We start from the raw sequence: 25361 nt of genomic DNA, 5'->3' as shown, positions 1-25361 counted from the left end.
CTTCTCAGTGTCTGGCACAATGCTAAGATATAGCTCACTGCTATACCCCAGGGACTTTTGCTAAAAAGGGCCAGATAATAAATATTTTAGACTTTGTGGTCAATACAGTCTCTAACACAACACTCAACTGGGAAAGGCAGCCATATACAATATATTACCGAATGGGCGTGGCTATGTTCCAATAAAACTTTACTTACAAAAGCAGACCTAGTTAATGACCCTTGCTACTCACCAGTATGTATTCTAGATACCCCATCTGAGATGTAGTCACCTTATTGCTTAATCACTTTAAAGCCCCCATAAAGCTTCTCCCTCTGGCCTTGCTGAATACTCAGCCCTGTTTTTAGCCTCACGTCTCAATTGGAAAACTTAGCTCCACGAGGAGAAACTAACAACTCTAAAAACTTCTAGACAGATGAAGAAAATGATACTGGATGAAAATATGTATGAATATCAGGTTCAGTATGAGGAGCAGTTATCAGAAATTTCACTCCACCCTCATCCCAGCAAGGTTGTTCTATCTGGGGAAGACAGATTCCTTCAAGAGAGGAATCACTTCTGGAAAACCAGTAGCCAGTAAGGCATGGACCTCTTGATCCTACTCCCATTTTAAATAATTCAGTGGGGTCCCTTTATGTCCTCTCCACTCCCACCACCAACACTTTCCTCCTCTTTTGACCCATAGTTATATCCACCCCTTCTTGCTCCTCAGCTGACACCAGACTTTTAGGAAGGCCCATGAAACAGTGACGGAAGAAACCCCAAAAACATTGCATTTGCAATGTAACACTGATATTTTTGAAGCAACATTCCCACGTTTGGAAAAGTATCAAGAAAAGAGAAAGGAAGAAGGATAAGGTGCTAAATCTTCTCCCTTTAATAAACCCCCAACAATAAATCTTAAAGTTGTCCATGTAGACCCATGTATATTTCATCTCTGGCTGAAACTGAGGTGTCTGTTTCCATGTGCATAGGGAATGGTCACCTCTTTGTATTTTATTTTTTGTTTTGCTTTGTTTCGTTTCATAGAGTTAAAATGAGAATCCTAGAAATGCTTCACACTCTGTGGTTTCCATCTGGACTTCAATAGAGGGTTAATTTCCTTGCATGCCTGGTCCCGGGAACATAGCATTTACTTGAAAGTAACCATGTAGAAAGGGTTAGAGAGCCTGCACTCACCCTTTCCCTGTACTGTGTACTCACTGCCCTTGGTTTTTCCCTGATGCTGGTTCTGAATGTTCACAAGTGACAGGAAACATCTAGGCTGGCAGATTTCGAAGTTCTCATTGGCGATAGACTTAGTGTCAGGAATCAGGACAAAGCAGGGCTGACTGATGCAGTCTCTCATTTTTGACAGGTTCCGCCTTCAACAGGCCTGGGGATGAAGGCTGCTGGTACCTTGGCCCTGATGGGCTGCCTGATCGCAGCCGTTGAACCCAAACTCTACACTCGCTGTAAACTGGCAAAAATATTTTCGAGGGCTGGCCTGGACAATTACCGGGGCTTTAGCCTTGGAAACTGTGAGATTTCTCCCTTCCTGTTCTCTTTCTTCCCTTGGACTCTCCCTTGAGATGTCAAAGGCCGCATCCACACTCACTTCTGTTTGCTCCCAGCCCGTCCATGCTCTGCCCCACCAGGGACGGCTGCTGGCTGTTCACTTGCCCTGAACTGCTGCTCTCGGGGGCTTCTCTCCTCCTCCCTGCCCCTCTTCTCCTCACTCCTGGAGTCCTGTACGAATGACACCAGCAAGGGGAGGGGAAAACACCACCATTCTTGCTGACAGTGTAGGGGGCAGACCTGATGTTTAGTCCAGTCCAAACTCAGCCACTGACTATGTGTGCCACTCTGCCCATCCTGTACCCCTCGGGCGCACTACCAGCCCTGACCCTCCCCAAGGTTCGTCGGGAGCAGAGCATGTTCCCTTAACATGTATAAGGGAACTGTCCCCCTAAAAGCAGGGTTGGAGAAAAAAATGCATTTTTTTCCCCCTCACATTTCTGGCTTTTTCTCCCTCTAGGGATCTGCATGGCCTACTACGAGAGCCACTACAACACCACTGCTCAGACCGACCTGGAGGACGGAAGCACCGACTATGGCATTTTTCAGATAAACAGTTACACGTGGTGCAGACGTGCGAAGCTGCAAGAGAAAAACCACTGTCATGTGGCCTGCTCAGGTATGCTTTTGACTCTACAAATATTATCCTTAGGGATAGGCAGGAAAGCTGATCATGGAATATCCACCCACCTTCTGCTTTAACCAAAATTTGGAATCCAGATGTGCAAGTAGGTCTGCACCAGGCTAATAAATTATTCAACAGTTCCCCAAGGTGACACTCATGATTCTGTGGCCTACTTGTCCAAAGATGACTTTTCCCTTCTAGGGTGGTTTTTATGAAGCCCACCACAAAAACAGGGGCCTGGATAAATGACCTTACTACCTTTTCATGCATAGAAAAGTTAAATATATTCATTAAGAAGGAAAAAGCTGTTCACCACTGCTTTCCATAAGCAATTCACTCAATACATGCAGTTTATGCTTCTTTGTACAGAATGAGACAAACAAATTCACTTCACATAGCACTTCTTAAACAGTAGAAATGACTCTAGAATTCACTTCCAAGTCTTTTACTTCAATCACTTGAGAAATATATGTGTGCACAGAACTGAGCATAGCAGGACACATCAGACACGAATTCTGGTGTGAGGGAAGAGAATATGTGCTTATACGAAGTTCGATAAATGACTGTAAACAGGTGTGGGCTTCCAAGGAAAGAGATATTATTAATAAAGTCATGGGAAGCTTTGTAGACATAATGATATTTTACCTAAGATTTGGAAGATAAGTAAGATTTGGATATTCAAAGCTAGAGAAGTGTCATTCCAGGTAAGGAGAACAAAAAAGCAAAAAGGTGCATGAAAAATAACAAGACATGTGGTTGTAAACGTTGATGACTACCTGACCACAGAGGACCTTGGGACCCAGGCTAAGGAGCTTACACTGATTTCTGCCTGCACTAGGAAATCAGAATAGGTCAGCTGATTCAACATTGCTTCAGAAAAATTAATATGCAAGCTGGGTGTGAGAGAGATTAAAGAAGAGATGATTTAAGTGAGAGATAAAAAGACCTGAATGATGGTCATGGCTGGTGGTGTGGAGAAGAATATGCAAGGGACACTCAAGAGTAGAAGGATGGAGTGAAGTAAGTGATTGTCTTGTTTGCACCCCCTCTAGAAGGTAAGCTCCGTGAGGGCAGGCGTTTTATCTGTTTTGATCACTGGTGTATCCTCACTGCCTAGAATGGTCCCTGGCCATTGCTGGAGCTCAAGAAATATTCATTAACTAAATGAATGGAGGGGAAAGAACAAGGGTGAAGACAAAGAGTGATAAAATTCCTTAGGAGCAAGAAATAAACTTTTATTTCTCTTGGACACATACAAGATAATCAGTACATAAGTGTGAATGTATGAATGATAGAACACTATGTTAATTTACCTAATAAGTTGTCCCTACTCCTACATTACTATGGAATGCTCGCTACCTCTTGACCAACTGTTGGTCAGCCCTTAATTTAGAGCATTCTTTTGTTGAGCCAAAATCCATGTCCTTATAGCTTTATTCCATTAATGCTAGTTTTTCCTTCTGGATTTATTCAAAACAGATTTTCTCTATTTTATACACAGCAATTTATTAAATGTTTGAAAATAATTAGTAGGTATTTCTCATCTTCAATTCTTATCTCTGAGGCTCAAGCATTCAGTACCTTCACTTTGCTACAGGTTTGACTTTTAAACTCCTCCCCTTCTTGGTCACTCTCATTAGAACCCCCTATGAGCGTACCAATAGAGTCTTCTAGTTAAACATGGTGGTTGGATGTGTATATTGTTAAAAGCTGGAAAGCAAGAGGACAAATGGTGACTAATTTAGCAATTAGAGAATTGCTAAATCCTGAATCTTAAACTGACCGTGGGAAAGCCAAGAAGCAACCACAGGATCCCAAAAGGGCTCAGAAATCAGCAGCATCAGCTACTTCTGGAAACTGGGGTGAAGGCAGGTTGAAAACAGGAAGACCAGTTGGAAATCCAGTTAAGGAGCAGCTGATTCCCCTCCTGATTCCATTCATGTATTGACTGCTCCTCCGCAACCCTGGCAGGATACTGGGGCTCTCTCTCCTGGACAGGATAAGTAGAACGTCTCTCAATTGAGGGACCTCGCCAACATTTGAGTGTGAGAGCTCCGTACTAAACATGGAGTTAAGTTTCTGTAGTCCCAGTCACCTTCTTCCACTCCGATCCTGGAATGTTGGCAGCCAGCCTAGGCTCTCCAGAAGAGAAGACCCTGTTCTGGGGAGTCCAGCCAGATGGAAAGGAAATAACTAAAGTGGGGCCTCCCAGTGAACAAACTAGCTAGATCTCCCTACAGTGAGATGTACAGTTGAAAATCCCCACCTCTGTGTACAGAACTCCTAATCAGCTTTTTAGTGTCCCTCTCCTAAATAAGTGCAGATAACTAAGGGGCATTAGACTTCATAGGAGTGTCACTGACATGAAAGAATGAGACCACCACCACCAACAACAACAACAACAAAAACCAGATAAAAGTAACTTATTGAAAGCAGAGATTATGCTGGGAAATGAAAACTTCAAAAAAAAAAACCTATCATTAATATATTTGATATGTTTACATTTATAGTGAATTTCTCATAGACAGCATATAATTGGGTGTTGCTTTTATAGTCAGTCCAACAATTTCTGCTTTTCAACAGTAATGTTTAGACCAGGGAACTTTTTCTGAAAGGGACAGATAATAAACAGTTTAGGTGTTGTGAGCCTTATAGTCTCTTTTGTAACTATTCAACTCTTCACGTAGCACAAAAGCAGTCACAGACAATATGGAAATGAATGGGCATGATTGTGTTCTAATAAAAGTTTATTTACAAAAACAGAGGGTGGGCCTGTGGGCCCTACATAGTTTGCTGAACCTTGATTTCGATCATTTATATTTAATGTAATTGCTGATATGATTACTTTAAAATCTACCATCTATTTGTGGGATCTATTCCATCTATTCTTGGTTTATTTTTCCTGCCTTCTTTTGGATTAATTGAATATTTTCAGTATTCTCTCTTATTTCCACCACTGGCTTATTAGCTGTACTTCTGTTTTATTTTTAGTGGTTCCTCTAGGGTTTACAATATGCATCACATTCTACTTTCAAAAAACATTATACCACTTCACATATAATAGAGTTGACCCTTGATTTTCTCTTTGGGCTCCCTGTAGGTAATGTGTCCTTTTTCCTCTAGCCCCTTTTTACAATTTCCTCTTTGTCACCAATTTTCAGCAATTTGATCACAAATGTCTGTTTTTTGTGTGTGTTTATCTTGCTTGATATTCACTAACATTTTGGATCCCTGAGTGGATAATTTTTTAATCTTTCTCCTTCTAGGAGTCTAATAACACATGTGTTAGATCATTTGATGTTTTCCCATAGGCCACTGAGGCTCTTCATTTTTTTTTCAGCCTTTTTCGCTTTCTGTGTTTTTTCTTTTTCAATTGTTTCCACCACCCTATGTTCAAGTTCTCTGATCCTTCTTCTGAAGTGCCTAATCTATTAAATTCACCAATTGAATGTTTCATTTAAGATAATGCATTTTTTCAGTGCTAGGTAATTATTTTATATCTTTCATTTCTCTCATTCGATTCATGTTTTCCTGTAAGTCCTTGATAGCAACAAACATATTTATAAGCACTGTTTTTTTAAAAAATATTTATTTATTTATTTGGTTGCACCGGGTCTTATTTACTTATTTATTTTTATATTTATTTTTGGCTGTGTTGGGTCTTCGTTTCTGTGCGAGGGCTTTCTCCAGTTGCGGCAAGTGGGGGCCACTCATCATCGCGGTGCGCGGGCCTCTTCACTATCGCGGCCTCTCTTGTTGCGGAGCACAGGCTCCAGACGCACAGGCTCAGTAGTTGTGGCTCACGGGCCCAGTTGCTCCGCGGCACGTGGGATCCTCCCAGACCAGGGCCCGAACCCGCGTCCCCCGCATTAGCAGGCAGACCCTCAACCACTGCGCCACCAGGGAAGCCCTAAGCACTGTTTTAAATTTCTTGTCTGCTAATTCAATCAACTCTGTCACTTCTGGGTCTTCCCTTTGACTGATCTTTCTCCTGGTTATGGGTTACATTTCCATACGTCTTTGTACATGTGATCGCTTTTTATTGGATACTAGACAGCGTGTGTATTACATTGTTGAGTGTCTGGATCGTGTTGTCTTCCTTTAAGGATTTTTGAAGTTCATCTTGGCAAGCAGTTAGTTCTGGTCAGAGATGTTCTAGAGCAGTCATTATGGGAGGGCTAGTTCAGCCTTACTCTCAAGGTATTTCCCTTTTAGCCTCTCTTGAATATCCTAAGGTTCAGCAAAGTCTCTCTCCTCTGGCCAGTAAGAAATCATGTCTCCCAGCCCTGGCTGAGCCCTGCAATTGTTGAGGTCCCTCGCAACAGTTCTCTGACTAGTCTCATGGAGTTTTACCCTTGACATGCCCGGTTGGGCCTTCAGCCAAAGACTCAGTGGCAGAGCTCAGGCGTGCTCCTTTTGGTGACTCCTTCCTCTCAGGGACCCTCTCAACAAATGCCAGCTGTCTCGGCCTCTCAACTCTGTCTCCTCCACGTAGACTGCCATCTCCCGTCTGGGTTTTACCTTCAAGGTCTGGAAAGTGGCACTGGGCAGACAGTCACAGCTGTCACAAGGTGAGCCTCGTCTGGTTTCTATCTCTCAAGGATTCTGCATTCCCTGTTGTCTAATGCCTGAAAATCATGATCACATGTTTTGTCTAGTTGTCTAGTTGTTTACAGTAGGAGAGAAAATCTGCTGCTCACGGCCGTGCTTGACTTTATGCAGTTTACTGATTGAGTATTGTCCAATGTTGTGCCAGTTAAGGAAGTCTGGGGTAAATGTATATCTGCAAGACAACCGTGGATTCTCAGAAATTAAAATGTTAGATGGTTCATGGTTAGAGGTGAAGGATCACTCACATCTGCTTTCTCATCATAAAAAGCCTGGGATTTTTAGGGACAGCTTTAAAATAGAAAACAGGATGTTGGTTTTATACCCTAATCACCCTCTATGACCGGCCGCCCCCAGCCTCAGGCCAGAGAGGCTGTACTTAGGGACAATGTCATTCTGTCCCATGGATTACAGAAGTAGGGACATTCGTCATGGGAACCTAGAAACAAGCTAGCATTAGAGTGTGTGTGCAATGTGGGTGACACCTCATACGTGTACAGAATACATGCACCTCACGCCCATCTGCTGAAGCTACGCACTCTTCTTAGTCCCAGACCAAATCATACTCCTCAAATTGCTGCCGACCTTCCCAAACTATTTGGACATAATATCTGTTATATATACATATATAGAAATATAAACATATCTATGTATACACAAACTCACATACATATAATAATATAATAGCAATCTTTATTTCCCTCCAATAACTTAGTCCTCATTAAAATAAGAGATGTTTAAGAAAACCATCATTGTCCCCTGTATCTAGTCTAGCCCACTTATATTAATCTCTATTTCTCGTATCAGTCTGGTATCTGAGTTGGCCATTGTCACTTCAGAGAGGACAAGGAGATGTAAATTCTGGGTTAAGATAGTGGTATTTCCGTTGGAGGCCAGGGCTATGCTGGGGAGAGACAGACTTCGCAGTAGAACTCATCTTAACTGGAAAGAATGAGTTCTTTTTGTGTAGATTGTTGCTGTTTTCTTTTGTTGGATGGGGGAGAATAAATGATTCCATGGAACGATGCTTTGACGTTCAACGTAACCCTTTCCTTATCTGTGTTTGACTGGACAGAATTGTCTATTTGAAGTGAATCGAGCAGAAACCATTCTTGGCTCGGGTGCCGGTACATACCTGCTCTCTGGGCTCATTTCTGCCCCTCTGCTGCCCCTCTGTGGCAGTTTCACTGGGTTTCTCACATGTCAGCCCCGTGCCAGGTTCTTTATTCCCCAGCCCCGAGCTAGCTTAACACATTATCCTAAGGAAATTCAAAGTCACGTCCAACTTGCACTTGCAAAACACCTCTGCTGTGCAACAAAGTGGGACATTGACAGACACCTTCCACGCTCTGTACGACCTGGGCCTGCAGTATCTACTCCCCCCACCAAACTGCACACAGCATCTCCAGACGGGCAACCTGCCTCACCCCAAGCGCGAGCTTTGTTCTCTGTGTACTGGCCCCAGGGCTGCGCCGAGGCAGGTCTAACAGCGTACCCTCTGCTTCCTCCCCACTCTGTGTAATCTGTGTCCTTCCATCCCTGGAGACCCCAGAGAACCCACTTCTCCTAGGAAACAGGCCCCAACCACGTTCAATCACAAACCACAGTGTCTCAAGCACTCATCAAGAATGTATGCACACGAAATAAAGTGTTTCTAAGTAATCTGAACATATGTTAGATGCCAAGCCCTTAAGTTTGGATAATCTCCTAATAATGACTTGAAAAATGAATGAAGTATTTATACTTTTATTATCGACTTAGTTAGCAGGCGGTGTTGCACAGGCGGAAACCTTAGCTGCAGTAGCTCTGTTGGAAGGAAGTAGCCTTAGGTTTGAAGGCAGACTCGCTTACTGGGTGTGTGGCCTCAGTTTACAGGGATGGTAATGGCTGTTACCATGGTAATCATGTAGTATGAGGGAGATAATGCATGAAGAGGCTTCATATGTGCTGGACATGGGGTACATTTTCCATAAAGGTCAACTAATAGCAATAGCTATTGTTATAAATAATTCTCTTCCCAGAAACAAGGCAAAAGACTTTTATAAGCTAATAAAGCTTTATTTGCTTTCCAGAAAAGTTGAATCCATTACACTTTCATCAGCAAGAACTCAGGAGTGCATATGTCATTGCACCCTTGTCAATATCGAGCGTTACCCAATTCCTACAAAATCTTTGCTCAGTTGATAAATAGAAATGCTGTCAAATGGTTTGGGTTTTTCTGTCTTGGCTTGGTGGTTGTGGTGGGCGTGGATGTGGATTTCTCAGGTTCCCCTCAAAGGAAGGACATTTGGTCCCAGCTGCATCTGTGTGATTTGCGCACTGTCTACTGGCACCTGCTCGGGTGTCAAGAGCTGCATCCCCTAAGGTCCTGCCCCTGTGGGCAGCCCACACCCGGGGAGTGAGTGCAGCAGGGGTATAAAAGCTGGGCCTCAGAGGGGTCCAACCTGGGCAACTCTGATGGGCAATATTCACCACCGGCTCAAGGCCAGGGGGTGAGGTTTGATGGGCCTAGATCACAGCTACGGTCTCCGCCTGCCCGGTGCTGCTTCTGCCCATTTCTTCTACAGGCGTGGATCCCTAATAAATACCTTGCACTCCAAACCCATCTCAGCATCTGCTTCTGGAGAAACCAACCTGCAACAGAAGTGATGATGGACGTTTTTTTTGTTTATTTGCCTTTTTCTGTCATGTTTGTGTTGAGAAGGATTTTGAGGCCACTTCTGGTGAAGCAATATCAATGAACACATTTTCAGTTGAAAGATTTGTTACATCTGAAAGCCATAGAAAAAGTAACAAAGATTGATGTATTTGACATAAAACTTAAAAATTTCTGCATGTGAAAAACACCTTGGGTAAAAAGAAAATTATTGCACAAACCAGAAAGTTACAATAGACAAAAGTTTAATAATTATCTATAAAGAAATGTTCCATGTCAAGTTAACACAAGTAAAGAAAACACTGTACTGTCCTCTCTCACTTGTGTGTTTCTTTAGGACATAAAAAACATTTTCCTGTTGTGTTTTCCCTAAACACATTTCCAAAAACCTTTCAGGGCTGGTCCATTCCTCTGAAACATCAAGGAGTCTGAAACTTTAAGATGTGGCTGGTCTAGAAACAAAAACAGTTCCTTGATTTGTGAAGAAGTGTAACAAAAATAAGGACACAGCTCAGAGTTCTTCCAACCCTCCTGCTCCAAGAGCAGTGAGAAAAGTGAAGAAAATCTGATTCGGGCCTCCCCAGCTCCACCAATAAAATCTCGGCTAACCCTCTACTCTCTCTTACAGCCTTGATCACTGACGACCTCACAGATGCAATTATCTGTGCCAAGAAAATTGTTAAGGAGACAGATGGGATGAACTACTGGTAAGAGTCTTTCCTTGGGAGACAAGCTGACTTGGGTGGAAGCTACAGTGTGTCCGTCCATCACCGCTGCAGGGGATGGAGACAAGTGCATCTCTGCAGAGTGGTCCAGCGATTCTCATGTGACCTAGTCTATATCTTCCTCTATTAGTGTGTGGATGTGCAGTGAACCTGGTAGAAGGGATTAGTATGGGGAGGAGAAGTGGTAAGGAGTCAGAATAATTTGCAATTGCTTCCAACGTCAAGGCGTTCCAAACAATGAAGAGAGAGGTGCTTTCTCATGTGAATTGGAGAGCATCCGTGAAGACAATGCACCAGAGGAAAAAGCTCGAGTTTGCTCTAGATTTGGATAAGAGTTTGGAAGTCTATGGTAGGGAGAGGAAAATGACCATGTCAGTTGCGTGAGAAATAGACAGGAAACCTCCCCAGGTGGTGCATGAGACATGGCTAAGCTGGCGCCCACCGTCATCTCTGCAGCTGTGTTTCTTGTGAACATTGCTAATCAGGTCACTCACTTGGGGATCCCAAATTTCCAGAGATGTGAATGTTTAACCAAATGCCCTATCCTCATAAAAGTTGCTTACTTGTTGCCGAGGCTAATATGGATTAGGAAAAAACCAGGGAGAGGAAAGTCTTAACAAGGCAAAAGGATGGAGGCCTTGGATCTCAGAAGCAAATGACAGTAAACCCTGGGCACCGCTGGTTACATGGGTGAATTGTCTAGGGTTTTTGAACCTCAGAATATTTGGATCGTCATGCTTCGCTCTGTTGTTCCTGCTTCCCTCTCCTCCTTAGGCAAGGCTGGAAGAAGCATTGTGAGGGCAAAGACCTGTCTGAGTGGAAAAAGGGATGTGAGGTTTCGTGAACAGGACTGATACCAAGGATGCTTCACAGCAGCCCCCGAGGATTTGTAAGAACAGTCGTGTCATCTTGTCTCCCTTCCTCCTAATCGTCCTTCTAGAGCTGGAGAGGGAAAGTTAAGCTATATTTTTAAGGAAATAAATAGTTCCATTTAAATGTCTTGACTTTACCCTGACTACATTTCAATGATGTCGTAATAGCACATGGTTAAGACTTGAAAAGTCACCTACAAAATGTTCTAGCCCTGGAAGGAACAGGCTTCTCTTCTTTACTGTAATAAGTCCTGATTCCTGTGGCCCCTGAAATGGCTGCTTATTTTAAAAATACGATTCCCAGGTCAAGGAGGACGCTGGAGGAATGACCGTAGTTGGCTGACCTCTGTCCTGGAGCAGTAAGTCCTTCTCCTGGTCATCGGATGAATAGCCCTTCCTCAGCTCACCTCTGCCAGAGAGAATGTTCCTGATTCCCCCAGGCAGTTATGATGGGTATTCTAATGGGACCAAATAGATGGAGTTGCAGCTCTTAGCCTCAGGGTTCCCCATGTTATTCCAACATCCATTTAAATTAAACCTATCAAAACCCACACTTACATCCTCATGACAAAATTGTTTCCAGAGTTAGACCTACAGATTTTATTAGTTTGCTCGGAAACTGGCCTGACTATCTAAAGATATTTCGTTACCTGGAACAGTGGGCTGAGGGGTTCAGATTCCCAAAGATATTCCCAGGATGCCCCCTGCTCCTTGCAGGGGTGGCTTCTCTACAGGGCAGCTCCACTCTGCTGAGTTTTGCCTTGTCCATTCTCTGTCCCGCTAGGGTTAGAAGTGGTTGGGCCTGTCTTGTTGGAACTTTAGGGTCAGGTTGAACGCAATCTGACTGTGAGAATGCACCAAACTGAGGTTTGTTGGAAAAACGGTTATGCCTGCAAATAAGTTGCCCACTTAGAAGAAAGTCCCCACGAGTCAGACTGATGGTTTCGTCATAGCACCTAAATAACCCATAAACGCTCTCTAGTGGCCAGCTGCCTTGGTTTACTGTTGGCTCATTTCACATCCACTGGCTTTACTTGCAGACATAGGCTTTAAAAGCCGAACGCTACTTTCCAAAAGAATATAACCGTTTTATATATGCCTAAACAAACGTAATCCTGTGACAATTTAGCAGGCATTACAAAGCATGGGAAAAAAATAAAAACTTTTGAAACTTCTGATGTAAGAATCAAAAAATAATTACTTAAGATGGCTGAAGAAAATCTGAGAATTTTAGTGTCCATTACTCTGTACTAAATCAACAATCAGTGTTTGCAGAGGTCCATAAATATGTATTTTTCATTATTATTGTCTTGTCATTCATCCACCTTGCAGTCTCCGTTTTTAGCCAAACCTGCATCGTTAAAACCAGTGGTACCATGTTAATGACCTAGGTGGGCATGGGTCCCGGTGCCAGCTATTCAAAGACTAGGGGAACATTTTTTAACAAAACAAAAATCCAAATCCAAAAAGCGCTTTGAAATCCAAGGTGAAGGGAAGCTAGCTGGCTCTACAGTTTGATGGATCTTTTTGCAAAACTCATAAATGTTCTAAGCATGCAATCTTACTATTTCTCTCCCCAAGTGTTTCATTTAGTATTTCCATAAATAATAATTTAGGATTAAAAAATGCATTGTCCTGGATAATTTTCCACAATCAATGCCCTCTGAAATTCAAGAGGGAAATATTACTCCTATTCCTGAGTTATCTTTATTTATTAAAATAAACTAAGATTTACATTCGCTTATACAGTTTCCAAGACATTTGGAAAGAGATTTTCAATTTCTCCTCACAACAACATTATCAGCTCCTTACCAGATGCACTGAGCACACAGCGGTGTAGATATTGGGGTGCAGAGCAGCTTATGTGGGTACATTCTTTCCTTGGGGACTCAGCTCTGCCTGGGTCTTGGGACTCCCCTCCACTAGGATCTGTCCCTTTGCTTCCCAGCTGGTTCCCTGTTATTACTCAGCACTGTCTGTCTGGTCCATCACTTTTTCTTGATGCACCCTGAACCCAATATATCATTTGCCCTTGGGTGTCTTTGGTCCTGGCTTTCCCAAAACAACCAGGGAGATTGTTCCATTTCCCTGTCACCTATTCAAGCCCCACCCAGACGGCATGAGGCCTCTCTGCTCCTCCAACCTCCTAACGGTCTCCTCTATGGTCTTCCCTAATGGCTCGGTGTGGACTATTTAATGAAGTGTGAACTATACAATGAGGTCATCAAGCATTGGTGATCTCCCCTGGTACGTGAGCTCCTTGCAGCCTGGATCATGTGTTTTACTTCTATATCCTCCACAATCCTTTTTGCAGCGCTAAGCACATAATATTTGAGATTTGAAAATGTTTGATACTGATTTTTGGTACTGCTGGACACATGTAAAATCATAGAAAAACTAGGAATAAGACCTTGCCTTTACAACATTTTAATTTTCAAATCAGGCTCCCATCCATTATTCCAAATGCTCCTCACAACCATCTTGGGACATAGAGTGTAACAATCTTCATTTTATGCAGAAGCCATTGAGATATGGGAAGGGTGACTCTTTTCCCAAGGCTCACAGTGCCACAGTGAGGCTCACAGTGCCACAGTGAGGAAGCCAGCGGCCATGCCACCCTAGAAGAATCTACAGAACTCAGTGCAAGAACAGTGCCCTAGTCCCTTTAGGGACAAGGCGTCCTGAGCTTCTCATCTGTGTTCAATACATCTACTTCCTTGAATACCCTGCTGACCTAAAACAATAAAACAGATAGTTATTTTACCAACAAAGTGGGTTTATTTGGGAACAGCAAAGAACTGCTCTTTAGAACATGCAGTCTATGGTGAACCAAAGGCAGGTCCAGAGAAGAAAAGAGAGGAACGTTCTTTTATAGAGGAGAAGGGGTAGTTGGGAAAGGTTGTTATAAACAAAGAGTCCACTGGAGGAAACTCCAATGTGTGAAGTGTGGTGGCTTTTCATTGGCTGAGTTGTGACAGTCTCTCATTGGCTGGGCTGTTGCTGGGCAAAGAGAAATTCTTCCTTCCTTGTGCTGTGTGATAAAGTAGTAACTTTCCTGCTGGAGATGTAATTGACATGGAGTGGGAGGGCACTAGAGCGCCCCCTTCCGGCCTCCCAACTCCATTTTAAATGAGGTTTCTGTTTTCACAACCCCAAATATAGCACAAACTCTAGCCAGCCCCTGAAAGATCTATGAGAAAAGAGTAGGAAATGCTCTCCCACCAAATTTAATGTCTTCAAGGTGAATTTTTAAAGTAAAGACTTCATTAGGAGGCTTAGAAAGATTTCCTGTGTCCTCCCAAAATGGAAGGAAAATGCTCTGGATTTCTAAAATGTGAAGAAATAAACATGTATTACTTTTTCCAACTAGAAGAATAATTACATTTTTTAATCAAAAAAATCTAAAACATGAAAATCATTTCTTCCAGCATAAGCCAAGTGGCCACTACAGCCCACTGTCTTTGGGTTGCTCTGCCAGGGTTTTCTGGCCTTGCGTTTCCTCAGCAGTGGCCTGAGAAGGCACTACAGACGTCACTGTCATCCAGGGCAGCAGCTAGCAGTTCTTGACAGGCTATGATGTCCTGGACGGAAATTCACACAACCAGCTTCCAAAGGAGCCGATGCCTAGGAGAGCTGGGGATGCAGGGGGAACCCCAACTGTAGCCGAGCATTTGGACCACAGTGGGCTTCCTTCAGGGCCCTCAAGGCACCTACATGGCACTGTGAGTTGGATAGGTGACCCTCTCTTTCCCTCATTTTCTTTCCGTCTCATATCTGGTTAGTTCTACAGTTCAGAAGAATAGGAAGAAGAGGCACACGCAAACTGTCTAAACCACAGAGACACAAGCCCATCTGTTTAAGTTGGTCCTTCTCTAACAGCAGAAAGAGGGGGAACCAGAAGATCAGGTAGTAATGAACAATCTCACTGGAGAGGGGAAAGGCGAAGAACGACGAAGAATATATTTTCTTACACTAGGCTGCAACCTGAAGCACAGCAATGGGTTGTGCTTACTTGACAGCACAAATGCATGGTGGTCCCCTTTTCTTGGTTTTGGTCCTTTTATTGGGTGGGTTCTGATTTTAACGATACATATTCATTGTGGAACATGTAGAAACTATTCTTCAAAACCATAAAAATATTCTCCCCGTTCATTGATAAATGCTGCTAATACTTTTGGTCTTCCATTTTTTTTCCTATTTTTTATAAAGTTGGAATTATGGAGTTTTAATTTTGTAGCCCGCTCTTTTCACTTAATATACTCCAAGATTTCCCCCAATTAATATTTTCTAAAATATATGTGATCCATGAGAACAGCACCATAGTTACCGTGCTGTCCCATAATTCACTTTCTCTTTCCCCTATTATTGCATATTTGGGTTAACCAGGAGTGTTTTTAGGTCTGGACTCTAGGCCAGTTTTTGCAAAGGGGCCTTTCTTTTCCCATTGCTTATTCTCCTCCAAACTTCACCAAAAGCCCTCAATCCGTAATTTTATGGGGTCCGTGTTTCCACAGACTCCTTCGCTGCTTTGGGGATGACTTCAACAGAAACAAAAATGTGGTATCGGTCACATTTTCCAGACAATTAAGATCTGCCATTTGGTCCGACATTGCGAGAAGAGACTTAAAGCGGGTACTGTTGTGAAAAACCCAACCCCCATGGTTACCATGCCGTTTCACCTCCTGTAAAATGGGAATAATATTTGCCACCCACGGCTGTGGCAACGATTAGCAACAATGTCAGAAGCACTAGTGGCACAAACCAGCCTTTTAATAAAAATCGGTTACTATTATTCTATTTCTACATTATTCTTCCTCCAGTATGTTGAACAGGCGATTTCTAACGGGGACTGCCTACAGCAGGTCGAGCTACATTTGGTGTGAAATAATGGCATTTCCTGGAGGGAAAGGGGGAGATCTTGCCTGATCTGATTTTCACCGCCGGTGAAACCGAGGCCGAGTTTGTTTCACTAGGTCCGCGCGGCGCTGTTGAGATTTCCAAGCCACAGGATAAAAAGTTAAGGTCATCTCTAGGCTTCTCCACCCGCCTGCTACCACGCTCCCACTGGCAACGTAATTCTTGGGGCGAGGAAGAAAAAATAAATCTAGAGTTGCCTTGAAAAGCATTCATGCAAAATACAGGCAGGATTCATAAGTAATCGGACTTCTGCATCAGTTTTCAAAACAGTATCCTGTTACCAGCTAGAGCAAACAGAGCCCTTTCAGCCCCGGGAACTGACAGGCGGTGCAGAGGGCAGACTGCAAAAGATTAAATATTTGTGCAAAACGCCACACACCCCTTCACAAAGGGCCGCCTTCGTCGGGAAGAAAAGGAAATGCGAATCGGGGGAAAGGGATGCAAGAACTGAGAAGAGCGCCTTATCTCTGCGGAGCAAGGGCTGCCTTGGGGGGAAGGAGGTGGCCAAGTGGAGAGCGGAGAACGAGGCCACGCTGCTGCAGCCTTTGGGCGCTGCGGGCTCCCGCCTTGGGCGCTGCGGATGCACTTTTGACCCTGGCAGTGGAGTCAGGCCAAAGGGCTCGGGGGCGGGGGACGGAAACAGGATGGGGAGAGTCCTGCAGTTGCCAGGCTGTGATGGCAGAGAGGGCGGAGAGAGGCGCCCTGGGAGAATCCCGCGGGCTCAGCAGCGCGGCCTTAACTCCTAGGGGCCGGAGGAGGGAGGGAGGCTGGGGCAGAGGCCCGCGGAGCACACCGTTTAAGTCAGCAAGGCGTTCAAAGCGAAAGACCAGGAAAGGGAGGTCTTCTTTGAAAATTGTTAAAAATTGCAATTTTCAACTCCGCTGACAGTCTATCAAGGCCGGCGTCTGCCAGAAACTTGGAATTAAAAAAAAAAGAAGAAGAAGAAGAAAGAAAGAAAAACCTCACACAATAATGCTCTGTGCAGGCAATAGGGAGATGGCTGATAAGATGAGAATCTTTCAGGAGCTGGGACTTTTCCGTGGACTTTGGAACTCCATCTGGCCCTACCAGGAGGGCTAACACAGGATGCTTTGCAGAAAAAGCAGCCCGGGGGGAGGCCCTTTGGATCCAGCTCAAATGACCCACTTGAGGAGGAGGAGGAGGAGGGGCCCCAAGGGGGAAGGACAGTGCGTGGCCCTGTGGGCGGCTTGCGGCCTGGTCCTCAAAGCTCGCTGAAGCGGGGCGTCCCTGGGAGGGTTTTTTTAAAAAATGCTGATGCCCAGGCCCGACTCACTTGTGTTAAATCAGGCTCCCTGAAGGTGGGTGTTTTTTTAATTCCCCGTTAATTCTGATGTGAAGTCAAGGCCATGAACCCCCAGGGAGAGACGTAAAGGGACGCTGCTGGCGGCACGCCTTCCTTGGGCTCTTGCACCCGAGTCTCTTCCCTGGGAGAAGAGCACCACGTGCCCCCCGCCTTCCCGGCTGCATCTTGGGTCCTCAGGAGGCCTTCCCGTCAGAAGGCGTAGAGGCAGCCTCTGGATCTGAGCTGAACCCCGTCGTCCAAGCAGACTGGGGAGACGGAAACTGAATTTTTGGTTATGAGCGCGCTGTAGTGTACACAGAAGTAGAAACACAGTGCTGTACCCGTGAGAGTTATATGACGTTATAAACCGAGTTTACCTCTTTTAAAAAATAATTAAAAAAAAAAAAAAACACAGGGGGAAAAGGGATAGAAATCATGCATAACTTATGGTTACCGAAGGGGAAGGGGGGGGAGGGATAAATTAGAAGCTTGGGACTAACAGATACACACTACTATATATAAAATAGATAAACAACAAGGACCTACTGTATAGCACAGGGAACTGTGTTCAATATCTTGTAATAACCTATAATGGAAAAGACTCTGAAAAAGAATAGATATATATGTGTAACTGAATCACCGGGCTGTACACCTGAAACTAACACAACATTGTCAATCAACTATACTCCAATTAAAAAGAAAACTCCTCATCTATTGTAAATAGCATCCAAAACAGAGGTATTCTTTGTGCACAGCCCTGTGCTAAGTGCCACATGAAACAACTGATGTGGACCCATCTCTCCCTCTGCAAGGCTGGCTGAGATACATATAGGGCTGAGATGATGTGCCAGCCCCCCCGTCTCCTTCTGAATTCCCGTCCAGCTGCCTTCTGGACTCACACCTGGATGCCGAAGTCCGTGGTTCCCAGCCCTGACTGCCATGGGACTCACCCGGAGCTTTTAGAAAGTGCTCGTGCCTGCCGCCCCCCGTCCCCCCGCCCCGGAACACTTATTTACTTCATCTGCAAAGGGCATCGGCATTTACTGATAAACCTGTACCTCTGACGGGCAGCCAGGCTGGGCCACTGCAGGAGGGGACAGAAGGGGAGAGAGCAAAGCCGGTTCCACTGCGCTCCATGTGCCCGCTGGGGGCACCTACTAAGCTCATCACTCCCAGCTGCAGCGTAAGCGAAACTGAGTGGGTTTATAAGCTGCTTAAAGCTTAATAATCCAAAATACAGAGTGCCTTTAGCACTGCGTAACAGGAAGAAGACCAGCTGGGGAGGCAGAGGTCTGGGGTTAGGTCCTGCTTACGCCAAACTCCCGCTCCCTGGAGCCCACCTGCTGCGTGGAGGTGACGGGCACAGCCTACCGGGCTGGGCAGACCTCAGCCCCAGACCCATCTCTGCAGCGTAATGAGTAACTTAGGCCCTCCTAGCCCCTGTCTGAGCTTCAATCCTATAACAGTGTTACCCATGGGCTGTGATGGGCACTGAAGTGCCTCACAGGAATTCTAGCACGCAGCAAGTGCCCAGTGAGTTTTCACTATTATTATTACGAGTTAGCCAGCAGACCTCCCAGAACCATTGTGAGGATGGATGCAGAAATGTGTGCACAGTCTTAAGGGAACTGCAAAGCGCCATCAGCGGGTGTTACTGTCACTGACCTGCTGGCTTTAATTAGGCTGAGGCCAAGACACAAGTTGGGTCGATTCCAGAGTTCCTGGGAGCAGAATGTGGGGTTTCTTATTCTCACTCCTCAGTACTTCCAGAAGGGTCTTTTGAGTCTAAAATGTAGAGGGTTCTAGAACAGCCCCATCCTAGTCCAGTGGTGACCACAGTCAGGTTGACCAAGCAGTCTTCTAATGGTTTATAGTTACTTTCTCACGTGAGGCTGAGTGAACACCAAGCTCTTGGGGCCTGGGCGAAGCCTGCAGACAAAGCAACCACAGTGATTGGACCGAAGTGGTCAAATTAGGGGAAGAAAAATCAGGCAAGCACTACCTCATTCTGGATATTTATTTATTGATTTATTGAAGCATAGCTGATTTTCCATGGATATTTTAAACGCTCCTACAGTAGGTCTTAGAAGAGTTTAGAGAGATCTGAAATGCTTAGGCAGCCTAGCTCAGAAACTGTGGAAATTTTCCAAACTTTCTCTTTTGCGTTTTTTACTATGAGAGCTGCCAGATGTACCCTGAAAAAGCTACTGAGTTCCCTAACTTTCTGGACATGGGTGAATAGAATAATCCAGGGCATGTAGCACCAGGATTATTTACAAAGGCACCTGTCCATTTGATCTGACATTGTTTTCATCCAGTTAGAGAAGTTTTGCTGTAGCCAGCGGCATAGCATATTGTTTGTACCCACTAACTCAGGCATCCAAGGAGTAACCTGCTACATGTGTGAACAAAGAAAAGGAAAGAGGAAGGGAGAAAACCATCAACTAAATTCTCAAAATGTCCTGCCACACTGAACGTAAAGTGTTTGGTGCATGGGGTCATGGTTTGCTAGCTGAACCATCAGTGTTTCATATGTAGTAGATTCATGGGGTATTGCTGAGAATAATAATAATAACAATGTTACCGAATCCAAGCGACAGGCCAATAAATCGAGAGACAAGCTGCTGGGGGAATGAATAGCAACTTTGTTCGGAAAGCCAGCAGACTGAGAAGATGGGGGACTGGTGTCCGAAAGAACCATCTTACTGGAGTTAGAATTCAGGCTTCTCTTATACTAAAAGGGGACGGGGTGTGGCAGCTTGTTGCAAACTTCCTGGTGCCGGAATCCTTTGTTCTGGCAACTGTCCAGGTAGGTCAGGTCACGATCTTCCTATAAACCTCCAACAAGACACATGTTATTCTCTGTTCTGCAACTTTTTATCTCTATACAAGTGGAAAATGTTATACCTTTAAAGGTCAGAGCCTTGAGAATGAGCTATCCTGTATATTTCAGGCTAGAGGAAACATTCTTAACTTGTAGCAAAAGCAATAGAATACCAAGATTAAAGTGAAAGAAACAGACCCAATAGGGAGTCAGATTTGTTCTTCCCTATGACAATAATAACAATAATAATATTAATAATAATAATACTCAATAAATGTTCCTATATGTTGGGAACATAGCTAAAGATTTTTCATACATTAGCTACCTAAATTCCCTTAATAATCGTATGAAATTAATATTATTCCCATTTTACAAATGAGAAAGGTAAAACTGAGCCTAGTGAATTTGCCCAAGGTCATACAATGTTAGTTAATTAAAATAATTCAAGACTAGGTTTTTCTAGACTGCTCCTAACCATTACACTATACTACGTGAACACACACCCCAAACACATTTTACCCAGAAATTCAGTCTCCTATCCTCAAGAAAATGTTAACAGATTCCAAAACAGAAAGAATATAGAGTCATATTTTTCTCTCTCCTTCTCTCTGGGACCCTTCCCTCCTTTGTATCAGAGAGTAAGTAACAAAGACAACCAAAGGCCAGGCAACAGAAAGAAGGGACCAAGGAAGAAATCTGAATCGATCAAGAGCCCACTGGACAAACACCGTCAATGAAATTCACAGATTTTTCAAAACGCTTAGAAACTTTAAAATCTCCATTCAATTACAAAACAATAAATAGGTGAGCAAATTTTCTCACTGAATGAAGGACATAAATTTCTCAACTGTATTCCTGGCTCCCTCACCAGCAACTTGACTTGGTAACTTCAAGACCCAAGCAGAGCAGGACCCTGTGGTCCTTCCCCCCATGTCCTCAGCCTGCCTTTTGTCTGTAGAAAAACTTTAGTCAAAGAATAAGTTTAATCAGAGAAGGGAGAAAATGCAGAAACAAAGGAAAGTGGTCCAAAAAAACTAAATAATAATAGTTTAGTCATAAAGCAAAGTCAAGGACCTTTAGTTCCTTCTCAGGGGCTATAGATACTAATCTGAGCCATATCCTGTGAGCTGTCTTGTAGATACTGAAACCCCACCAGGTGGAAGAAGTTAACCACATGATGACCAAACTGTAGCCATGACAGAAGCTGCCACGATTCTGAGAACTGCCCTCAAGGAAATGGGAACAAACCAACCCTGGAACTGAAGATTAACTGTACTTGAAACAATCAAGACGATGCTGGTCAGACCACCATGCGACCAATTTCAAGATGACTGTCCGAGCTGACTGTGCCGTTTCTACATTTAGCCCCATCCCTCCGTCTAAAAAAGCTCTTGCCCACTGGTTGTCCGGGGGACTGGGGGGAGGAGTCGGCCTTTGGACAGGGGTCCACCCTCTCCTCCAGTTGCCAGCATCTAAAATAAAGCAAAACTTTCCTCTCCACCAACCTTGCCTCTGTATTAGCTTTTGAGCGGTGGGCAGCTGGACCCCGCTTTTGGTAACAATGGGACGTATCCCTCATGTCCCAGGAGGCTTCTTACTAACTTTTGTCTTACAGATCAGCCATGTAATATTTTTAACTACTGGAAAAGCCCGAAACTGGGCAAAAGAGAACAGGAGGAAAGAAAAGATGGCGGTAGTGACTCAGTCACTGTCAAGACCACCAAAACGAGGGCCAGGTGCAAGGCTCGTTAAAGTGCGAACAGAGCATCTAAGAAGTTCCATTAAGAAGGAATCAATAGCATTCGTGTGCTTTGCAGAAAAAAGCTCGAAGTTTCGAACTCCTGCTCACCAAGGGCTACCCCCTACCTAGGATTCGTGACCCACCCTCCCAGCCAGTGCCCAAAGCCAATGAGAATGTGCGTTACATCCTGCATTTAGCCATCCGCACCACGTTTTCCCGTGAGTTCATAATTTGACCCCTCTGAGAGGTCTGGCTGTGTGCAATGAAGCTGTCTGTTGGGTTCGGTATTTCATCTCCAGCAGGAATTTCAGAAGGTCAAGGTCCCCATCTGTGAGGAATGCCATGTGAGCAATGAAACAAGGCAGACAAGTTCACCCTGGAGGAGATGTACGTCTCTAAGTGAGGCTGACAGAAGACCTTTAGACTCTAGACGTATGGGACCTGGGATGGAATGAACAGGGAAGAAAATTAGCTTAGGGAGAGAGATTCCTAAATCAGTGGGAAAAAGGGAAACATATGATATGCAGAGTTGCAAGCTACTGGGACATTTGGTTTCCATTAACTGTACAAGCAATTGTTTGTGCTGTTACTGCTGACGTTGGGTGAGTCTGTGTATTATGTTTAACGGGCACACAGAGCAGAGACAGTAATACAAAGGCAGTGGAGTAAGTACGCGAAGGAATTAAAGCTAGAACTTATCAGTGTGTGGAAAAAATAAACCCGAACAGTTGCAGGTCCTGGGTTCTCCGAAGGCTGTGGTTTCCCACGCTTACAGGGAGTGCCCCAGACAGTGTCAGCTTTCTCATTTCAAACTCCAAAGCATCCTAAACCAAACACGAGGCTCGCAGATAAACGGTTTCTCTCTGATTTACACATCAATATTTCTCTGACTGTTGATTTAGCCCCGTCACCCCTGAGATGCCTTGCAGATGAAGCCGGCTTCATTTTCTCCCCTGCGATGCTGGCAGGGCCATCCATGGAACAGTGGCTGAGACACTCCAGGCTAAATCTGAGGACATTGGAAATTTCCTTTCACTCTCTCAAATTTCAGTTTTGTAACCTCAAGCCCAATACTGCCACATAAATAGTTTTCTTCTTTGGGTTAGTAATACATTATGTAGTTTATTGGCCATAAATATACTCAGACCTCTCCTTCCAGAAAGGCAACTGGGGAAATCAAGGTATCTATCCATTGGCACGTTTCATGGCACCATTTCTGTCATTGGAGGTTGGAATGTCTCAGCTGCATGAACTTCTGAGAGTCGTAGGGCAGTGAGAGATTTCTGCAGCAACCAACAAATCATTATTTGGAAAATTTATTAAAATAATAATAATAGCTATCTTTTATTAAATGAGGAATGAGGAACGCTCACACCGCAGAAACTGGGGGGCCTGAGAAGGTCTCACAAAGAGGCGGGGCAGAACCAGAACTTGAGCACGTGCACCCATTGGACTTTGAAGCCTGAGTCCATCCCTGTGTGCTTTGCTGCCTCTTCAGACAAGGCTCTTCCACCCCTGGCAGGTTTGGGATAAGATGCCCATCTTCTATCTTCATCTTCCCTCTCACAGTCTTCCTTTTCTTATTCTTTTATCTCATAGATCTGATGTGATGTCAAGAAGGACCATCACTGAAAATTTTCTTAAAAGTTGCTCAGCAGGTGTGGAACTTATGTAACAAAGTTGGTGAGATGGTTGGTTTCTTGGATTTTTAGCACCAGGATGGAAGGATGGTTTGGAACAAAGATTATCATAATGTTTCTCAGGAAAGCAGTCAGGACCTAAAACTTCGGAAACTACCATTCCACTTGATATGCTTTCCAAATGTGAAGAGTGATGCCAGGAGCAGAGGAAATGCCAGGGAAGGGCTTCAACATTCCTGAGTTTGCTGCCATGTGGATGATCTGCTGATTATCCCCAGATTGGCCCTGCGGAAGCTCTCCTGCACCTTCTACCCACTAGAGCAAACGTGACCCACATTTTGGTCTCCCCACCTCTCTGGTTTGTCAAGTCCCTTGGCTCACACTTATTCTGAACCAATCTTTCCTAGCTGAATAAGTACCACTGGAGAGGGATTTAATTTTATACTCAATGCATTCACATCTAATTGAAATAGATGTTAAGGGCTCTCTGCTTTGTAAACTCTCCCCAAATCAAAGAGAACCCTTGGAGAGTCCCTGAGAACAGAGCATTTACACAATTCCTACCCTAAAAGGCATGGTGTCTCCTTTTAGCTCGAGTCGATAAACACATATGAGATCCTCAGTAATATGGACTGAGTCCCTCGTGCTGTGCCTTTCACAGTGCTTGGCATTGAGTAAGTGCTTAATGTGGTTTATTGATTCGTGAGTCGATGTGTGTGTGTGTGCGTGTGTGTGTGTGCGTGAAAAAGAAAAAGGATTCAGCACTGATGGCAGGCAGCAAGAGGAGTAGCACAAAGAATTCAATCATTTCTTTAATCAGTGTTCGCTACTCTTCATGACCAAGGGAAAATACAGTTGCAATGGAGAACCCTTTCTGGTTAGAAAAGAATGGTACTGTGTGTTCCAGATTCCGTTTTTCTTCCTTCTTTCCTTCCTTCCTTCTTTTCTCTTTCTTTGTTTCTTTCTTTCTTTCTTTCTCTTTCTTTTTTCTTTCTTTCTCTTTCTTTCCCTTTCTTTCTTCCTTCCTTCCTTCCTCCCTTCCTTTCTTTCTTTCTTTTTTTCTCTCTTTCTCTTTTTTCCTTTCTTTCTTTCTTTCTTTCTTTCTTTCTTTCTTTCTTTCTTTCTTTTTCTTTCTTTCCCTCTTTCTTTCCCTCTTTCTTTCCCTTTCTTTCTCCCTTTCTTCCTTCCTATCTCTCTTTCTTTCTTCCTTTCTTTCTCTTTCTTTCGCTTCCTTCCTTCCTTCCTTTCTTTCTCTCTCTCTTTTTCTCTCTTTCTCTCTCTCTCTCTTTCTTTCTTTCTTTCTTTCTTTCTTTCTTTCTTTCTTTCTTTCTTTCTTTCTTTCTTCCTTTCTTTCTTTCTTTCTCTCTCTCTCTCTCTCCCCCCCTCCCTCCCTTCCTTCCTTCCTTTCTCTCTCTCTCTTTCTTTCTTTTTTTGCCATCATAACTTTCAGACACAATTTACACTCGCATTTTTTGCCTCCAGACACAATTTCAGCACACTGTTGTTGGGAGAATTTGCTGATAACCTTTCTAAAGTCAGTGTCTTTTAAGAGACCCATTTCTACCCAGTCCTTCCACTGGCTGGCTGAGGTCAAAGGAACATGGACTATACACACGTACCTATGTTTCTCAGTATTTTTCCACCTTATTCTTCTTTCTTGTTCTCGCTCTTCCTTTCTGACTTATTAATATACCATCCAGGTTTTGTCGGGTGACAGTCACTCCAATGTTAGGTGCCTGCATATTTTTATAAAATCATCCAACTACACATGGAGGGAGTCTTCCACTTCCTCCTCATTACTACACATGTTAACAGAATGAACACTGAACTTTAGCATCAGAGACTTAGATTCAAGTCCTGGATTCATTCATTTAGTGGTTGTGTGTTGGAAAG

The 25361-nt window shown here is 44.0% G+C and overlaps 1 protein-coding gene across 1 annotated transcript; it reads left to right on the top strand.

Annotated features, from left to right (window-relative positions):
- The first annotated feature begins 1368 nt into the window (after positions 1-1368).
- Positions 1369-13615, top strand: LOC309655115 (lysozyme-like protein 1). The gene is made up of 4 exons (XM_082449976.1): positions 1369-1520; positions 2018-2176; positions 10075-10153; positions 10946-13615. The coding sequence occupies exons 1-4, from the start codon at positions 1382-1384 to the stop codon at positions 11013-11015; spliced, it is 447 nt and encodes a 148-aa protein (XP_082306102.1). The 5' UTR covers positions 1369-1381; the 3' UTR covers positions 11016-13615.
- The last annotated feature ends 11746 nt before the right edge of the window (positions 13616-25361 follow it).

Source organism: Balaenoptera physalus (assembly GCF_965194825.1).
Source record: "Balaenoptera physalus genome assembly, chromosome: 2".
Taxonomy (NCBI): Eukaryota; Metazoa; Chordata; class Mammalia; order Artiodactyla; family Balaenopteridae; genus Balaenoptera; species Balaenoptera physalus.
This window is presented reverse-complemented; position numbering and strand designations above follow the sequence as displayed.

Bases quoted from the DNA above. Each gene is read 5' to 3' on its own strand.
- LOC309655115 (XM_082449976.1), top strand. From the start codon at position 1,382: ATGAAGGCTGCTGGTACCTTGGCCCTGATGGGCTGCCTGATCGCAGCC. The intron at 2,177-10,074 runs GTATGCTTTTGA...TCTCTCTTACAG, and splicing joins CTGTCATGTGGCCTGCTCAG to CCTTGATCACTGACGACCTC. The intron at 10,154-10,945 runs GTAAGAGTCTTT...TCTCCTCCTTAG, and splicing joins ACAGATGGGATGAACTACTG to GCAAGGCTGGAAGAAGCATT.